Source organism: Elephantulus edwardii, unplaced genomic scaffold (genome assembly GCF_000299155.1).
Source record: "Elephantulus edwardii isolate Elephantulus edwardi_28Jun2011 unplaced genomic scaffold, EleEdw1.0 scaffold00002, whole genome shotgun sequence".
Classification (NCBI taxonomy): Eukaryota; Metazoa; Chordata; class Mammalia; order Macroscelidea; family Macroscelididae; genus Elephantulus; species Elephantulus edwardii.
This window is the reverse complement of record NW_006399752.1, coordinates 23922233-23929731: the sequence shown is the minus strand read 5'-3', so window position 1 is coordinate 23929731 and position 7499 is coordinate 23922233. Positions and strand designations below refer to the sequence as shown.

General features: G+C 37.0%; 1 protein-coding gene across 2 annotated transcripts in view; it reads right to left on the bottom strand.

Moving 5' to 3' along the window:
- The window catches only part of LAMA4 (laminin, alpha 4), a 229742-nt gene that overhangs the window by 101218 nt on the left and 121025 nt on the right, over positions 1–7499 (bottom strand). For both annotated transcript variants that reach the window (XM_006879028.1, XM_006879027.1), the window contains exon 8: positions 5725–5835. In XM_006879028.1, the coding sequence (XP_006879090.1) occupies positions 5725–5835 (111 nt within the window). The remainder of the gene's footprint in view (positions 1–5724; positions 5836–7499) is intronic.

Sequence of the window (7499 nt, the reverse complement as noted above, 5' to 3'; positions counted from 1 at the left end):
TGTTTGTGGGTGTTTTTTTTTTAGGTTTTTTTTTTTTAATTTTAATGACAGTTTACAAAGACTTTGGATTTCTATTCATTCATTGTTGCACTTTTCTCCCCTTCCAACCCTTCCCTGCAGTTTGCTCTTTTCTTTGAAAAGTAAAAGAGAAATTCTTTCATTTTTCTACAATCCCTCCTCCCAAGTCCATTCCACTATGCCGCCTTCATTCTGGACTCCTGTCATAACAATGATACCTAATCATATACCCTATTAAATAGTTTTCTCCATCTGTTTCAATGTAGTATACATTATTTACTTAGTCCCCCCAACACCTATGTCAATGCTCTTTATAACAGTGGCACTATGCAATATTTGTCCTTCTGTGACTGAGATATTTCACTCAGCATAATGCCCTCCAGGGTCACTCATTTTGTATACTAATTCATGCGTTCCTTGTTTTTCAACGCAGCGTAGTATTTCATTGTGTAACTACACCACAGCTTCTCTTTCCATTAATTTGTTGATAGGCACTTAGGTTGTTTCCAACTCTTTGCTATTGTGAACAAAGCAACAATAAACATGGGTGTGCAGATATCTGCTTGGATGGTGATTATAGTTTCTTTAGGGTTTATTCCCAGTAGTGGAATTGCTGAGTCAAATGGTATTTCAATTATTTGCAACTTTCTGAGAAAGCACCATACAGTCTTCCATAGTGATTGCACCATTTTACACTCCCAAAAACAGTAAATAAGGGTTCCAGTTTCTCTAAAACCTCACCAGCATTTGATGTTTGCTATTCTTACTAGAGTGAGATGATATCTCATAGTTATTTTTATTTGCATCTCTCTTAGAGCTAGGGATTTTGAACATTTCTTCATGTGTTTGTTGGCCAAGTGACTGTCTTTGGTGAAGTGTCTGTTCATATCCTGTGCTCAATTTTCAACTGGGTTATTTACATTTATCATGTTGAGATGCTCGAGTATTTTGTAAATTCTCAATATAAATCCCTTATCGGACATGTCATTACCAAATATTTTTTGCCAGTCTGTGGCTTCCCTTTTTATTCTGTTGGAGAAGTTTTTGGATGTGCATAGGGATTTTATTCTTCGAAGATCCCATTCATCTATTTTATCCTCTCCTGGTTGTAGGTTTTTCAGTATGCTTGGAAGATTGTTTACGTTGTAGATTAGGACTTCTAGAGTTCTTTCAAGCTTTTCTTTAATGAAGATTATAGTCCTTGGTTTTAGTCCTAAGTCCATGATCCATTTTGAGTTGGTTTTGTGTATGGAGTAAGGTGTGAATCTTGCTTGAGTTTCCTACAGGTAGTTTTTCAATTTTGCCGACACCATTTGTTAAAAAAAGGCTGTCATTTCCCCACTTAACTGATTTCATTTCCTTGTCAAAAACCAGTTGACCGTAGGTAGAAGTGTTAAATTCTGGGTTCTCAATTCTATTCTATTGATCCATGTTTCTGTCATTGTACCAGTACCACGCTGTCTTGACCACCACGGCAATGTAGTAGGATTTGAAATCAGGGAGTGAGATGCCTCCTACTTTGTTTCTCTTTTTAGGAGTGCTTTGCTTATTTGGGGCCTCTTTCCATTCCAAATGAAATTGGAGATTGCCTTTTCCATTTTGTTGAAGAATGGTATTTGTTTTGGGATTTCATTGAGTGTGATTGCATTGAACCTCTCCTATTCAATATTGTATTGGAAATCTTAGCGATAGCAATAAGGCTTGAGAAGGAAGTAAGAGGTACCCAAATTGGCAAAGAGGAGGTAAAATGATCTCTCTATGCAGATGGTATGATAGTATATTTAGAAAACCCTAAAGACTCAGCAGGAAAACGACTGGACATAGTTGACAAATTCAGCAAAGTGGCAGGATAAAATATCAACATATAAAAATCAATTGGATTTCTCTACAGTGACAAAGAGAACTGGAGCTAAGAAGAGCATACCCTTCACAATAGCTAATCACATGATTAAATACTTGGGAGTAAATCTAACCAGAAGCACAAAGGATGTATTCAAAGAAAAGTATAAAACATTACTACAAGAAACAAAAAGAGACCTGGAGAAGTGGAAGAATATTCCTTGAACATGGATAAGAAGACACAATATTGTGAACATGACAATACTACCAAAGGAAATTTACACATTCAATGCAATCCAAAGTATCTATTTTTCACTTAAGTTATCCATTTCTTCAAGCCAGCTTTCCCACTGTTCATATTCAATTGGTTGTCAAATGCTATTTGTTAGGCTCGACATTTTGCCCTTTCTTCCTCATCCTTATGCCTCTCAATCTTAGTTCATCTCATTTCAGTGGAAAGCCTTTTCAAATGATAGTAATTAGCAATGCTCTTGGCTAGAGTACTCCATCAGTTTCCTAACCAATGTCCCTCTACTCTGACTCTTAGTTCACCAGTCTATCTTCCTTGAGATGGCTCTACATAAGAATGGTTCTAAAATGAAAAGCTGATCATCAAGATAATGTTTTGGTAAATGCTTCAATGACTCCCCAAGTCCACAGGATGAAGTCTATGTTCCAAGCAGTCTTTATAATCTGGCCTCTGAGAATGTTTTTAGCATTGCCTCTAATTCCTTGCAAATCAAAAGTTAGAGTTCTTCAAGTGCCAAGGACATATCACACTGCTTCTCATTTCTTTGCTTTTCAGTACTTTTCTTTTGCTTCTTGTTGTTGTTGTTGGAGATTGCCCATCTTTCTTCCATGGAGCAGCTAGTGGCCTCGAACGATGTGCCTTCGGGATTGCAGTGCAGCTAATAATATACTTCCAGTCATTTTGTAATCCACAGTTTAAGCAAAATCTTCTTTGAGAAGTCTTCTTTAATGTACTGCTAGAGAAATTAGCTATTTCTTCCTGAGCGTTAGCTATTCTGTTTGCACCATGCCTCTGAAATTAGTTTTCATGTCATAATTTTCTTTCTAAATATTTGTTTCCTTTTCGTTTGTTTGTTTAACTGCCTCTGAAAACTTGCCAGAAAGTCAGCTATGGGTTGGTTCAGACTCGATGATACACGACAACAACAACTAGATGGTAAATTTCATGAAAGCAGGGGATGTATTATATATTTATCCCAAGAAGCAGCTTAAAAACAAAATAAAACAAAACCACATAGTTGAAATATTTCTGATGCATAGTGGCTGTATATACGTCAGAGTAAAATTTGCTTCACAGATTTTCAAGATCTGATTTTTCAGAAGCATATCAGGCTCATCTGAGGTCCTCTGAGTGGACTAGATGTTCCAACCTTTCAGCTAGAGTGCTGAGCAATTTGACTGTTTTTGCATTACTTCAGGGTTTTTGTTTCAAAGACAGTAACTGTTCATTTATGACTATACAATTGAAGTAAAAACTTTCATCCTGTTTTTTTTATAGGCCTAGAGGTGAACTTAGAGGTGGACTCTGCAGTGCACCTTCAAGAACTAAAAAGTGAAGGAACCAAACAGTGAAGACGCAAACCACCCTGAGGTCAGGTAGTTTTCCTCTTGGCTATGAGAAATGTGCTGAATCCCTCTTCACATTAACTCTGCTTACAGTTTAATGTTTTTCTTATTAATTTGGGAGAGTTTCATCAGCCTATGTTTGCCTTAATATTTTTTTCAATCTAGTTGACTTTTTAATTAATTTACTTGTTTTACTGTGGATTAAAATTTTACCTTGTAAAAATCTATTGTCTTTTCCCATTGTAATATTTTATTGTATTAAACTATATTAAAATTTGTTCCAAATTCAAGGAACAATCTATACTTTTTGGCAGCAGAAGTCAGAAAATCAAAAGATGGATTGTATCAGGGAAATCTGCTATCAGGGACCTCTCCAGAGTGCTAAATAACACTGACGTCAGTCTAGAGACTAAGGTGTACCTGATCCAGGCCATGGTCTTCATAACTACTTGCTAAGCATCAGAGAGCTGGACAATGACTAAAAATGACAGAAGAAAAATTGATGCCTTTGAGTTGTGGTGCTGGAGAAGAGTATTGAACACACCACAGATTGCCAAGAGAACTAACAGATCTGTCCTGGAAAGAGTGAAACCAACCTGCTCTTTGGAGGCAAGGATTTTGAGACTCTGTCTCATTTGCTTTGGTCATATAGCCAGTGTTTGGAGAAGGATATCATGCATAGAAGGATCTAGGGACAGATCAGGAGAGGAAGAACTCAGATGAGATGGTTTGATACAATAACTGGGGTAATGAGGGTAGGTGTGTCAGAAACAGTGAGATTGGCTCAGGATAGAGCAGAGTTCAGAGCTATTGTGCATAAGGTCATTCTGGATTTAAGCTACTTGATGGCACATAACAACAACAGTGGCATAGGGAGCTCTGGTGGCCGAATGACAAGAAGTTGCACTACAATCTCAAAAGCACATGGTTCTAATACACCAGGTGCTCCACAGGAAAAGGATGGACAATCCTCTTTTGTTTGACTAACTGCCTCTGAAAACCCTCTGGAGGATCAGTGATGGGTTTGTTCTGACTCGATGGTACACAGCAACAAGTGGTACACAGAGCTCTGATGGCCTAGTGGTAAGAAGCTACACTGCAATTCCCAAAGCACACAGTGGTTTGAATCCACCAGCTGTTCTGTGGGAGAAGCACGGGCAATCTTCTCCCTTGTGATTTACTAGCTCTGAAAACCCCCTGAAGAGTCAGTAATAGGTTGGTTCCAACTACATAACACAAAATAGTAAGAAAAACAGTGGCATAGTAGATTAAATATTGAGCTGTTTATTAAGTTTAGCAGTTTAAGTCTATCAGCCCTTCATTGAAGAGAGATGGGTAGTTTTCTCCTATTAATATCTATTGCCCTGAAAACCTGAAGAAGAATCACCATGAGTTGACAACAGTGGGTTTTGGGTTCCAGGGTTTACTAATGATTTTGTTCTAGTTTCTAATAGTCTTACTAAGATTTGAGATTTCTACTAAAATATTTAATCCATTTAGAATTTGATATTGGTATAAAGCTAGAGTTTAAAAAGGTTGGCTTGGTTTTCACTGGCTGCCTGCCAAATTAAAAAATTGTTCTCTCTACACATTTCCTTTTCTTTTTCTTTACTATTTAATGTGTCCTTTAGCAAACATTTACATTTTATATTACACATAGTAAATTTATTTATGGATGCTCTACTGCTCCTAGCCCTAAAATATTAAGGAAAACAGTTGAATGAGTAACTTAATTGAAACAGAAATCAACCATATTAATCAGCAGCAAATATACTTAAGGTTCTTCATAAATATAAGGGAGCTTTAGTGGCTTAGCGGTAAGGAGTTGTGCTGCCAACACAGAGGCATGAGGTTCAAATCCACCTGCTGCTCTGTAGGATAAAGATGGGCAATCTCCTCTGATGAGTTTACAGCCTCTGAAAACCTGCTGGAAAGTCAACTATGACTCGGTTCCAACTTAATGATACACAACAAGAACAATATAAGTTTCCAAAGAAAGCAATGATAAAGGACTTACCTTGATTTATTTTTTTAGACACTCTTTTAGAAAAAAATAGTATTATATTGACTTGCATACAAATTTGTATATATTTGTTATCATTCATGTACATTGCATTTCACACATTCCTCATATTGTGACTCATCCCTTGATTTATTTTAAGTCACATAGGTCACTGAATATTTCCTTGGCCCCATTAAGCTCCAGCCTTTGGTAATTAGCAAGGCTCACATCAGCTAAATCCTTCTCTGAAGGCTATCCTAGGAACATACCTTTTCAGTTAATTCCTCTCCATCAGACAGAAGGCTTTTCAATGTATTCTCAGCATTGTTGATCTGTATTTTTCTTAAGACATACTGGTTTTCTCTTTCTGACAATTTTGTCTGTGGAAAAATGTGTTTGGAAAATAATCAGTAGGTTTGTACTGTAGAATTAAAAAAAAACATAACACAAAGTCTTAGAGTGTAAGAGTTCTCTGCTTTTGTCCCCAAATAGTAGGGTCCCCAGGCTACTGTGGAAATTTGTGAAGGCTGTGGTTTACATAGATGTCTGAAGGAAGGCTCAAGGGCTGAAATCTTTTCAAACTTTTCTCAGTAGATTGGGGACTCAAGCTAGGGCTGTGCTAGACATGAGGATAGGAACATCTTGTTCTTATGTGTACAAAAGTGCAGTAGTCCATTAAATGGAATATACCCTGAGAAAATGAGAACTGAGGCACAAATGGAGATTTGAATACCAATGTTCATAGCCGCATTATTCACCATCGCAAAAATATGGAAACAGCTCAGATGTTCAACCACAAACAAATGGATTGAGATATTATGGCACATTCACACAATGGAATACTACACAGTACACCGGAGCAATGATTTTGTAAATTATTAGCTAACTTGGGAGGGACTGGAGAGCATTATGCTGAGTGAACTAACTCAGTACCACAAGGATAAATATTTTATAAAACCATTATTGTAGAATGAGTATAAGGATCCAAGGGGAGGAGAGTGGAAGCAGAGTGATAAGGATGTGCAGGGGGAGGGGAGAATTAATCATAGAGTTGTACAATTCGAGGATGGGATGAGGGAAATTGGAATAATCTGTTCTGGAAAACAACATATTCAAATTTTGTAAATAATCTAGTATAATAATAGGAAAAAAAAGTGCAGTATGGGATGGTGGTGGCTCCTGGCATCTAAGCAATGTAGTTTCAAGCTGGGAAGGACTTGGAGGATCCCGTTAGTGTAAGTTAGAAAATCACTTCCTTTCTTTTCTCCATAATACAAAGAGAGCAATTCTCTTTTATTTCACACCACTTACCCCTTTCCTAATTTTAAAGAGATTTGTCCAAATGAAGCTCTACTTGGACTTATTTTGCAGTAAGGTCTTGATTTTTTGGCACTAACTTTTTCCCCCATTATATTATGGTATATCTGTTTTGAAAATGGATTACTAGGGAAAGAGAATTTGTACTGTATAATGAAGTGTGTGTCTGGGTTAGTCTGACAATAGTGCCTGTGAGTACTAAAATGGTGAATTTTCAAGAATTCCTGAGTTTGGTGGAGAATAACCACTATGTTTGCTTTTATCTTTACAACTTTATGATCCTTGTTTTTCCCTTGCTGTATCTGGCCAGTTCCTATGGCCATCATATGCATCTTCAGAGTAGAATAAGAACACATAAGGGGTGTTTGTTTTGCTGAGCACTGTTCTAGAAGATCACTACATTAACTCATTGAGCTCTCTCAACAACCTATGAAATGTTTATTCTCATTTCCGGGTGAGGAAATGGAAAAAAATGGTCATTTCACAAGGTAAACTAGTAAAATTCAGAGTCAGGATATGAATAGAAGTAATTTGACTTTAAAGTTTAGGTTCTTAATCTCCATTACTAATTGACTAGTAAAGAAAAAAAAAGTGGTGGTATTAAGAAAGTTATTATCTTTTCAGTTAACTATTGTTGTTGTTGTTATGTGCCGTCGAGTCGTTTCCGACTCATAGCAACCCTATGCACAACAGCCCTAAACCCTGCTCTATCCTGCGCCAACCGCAT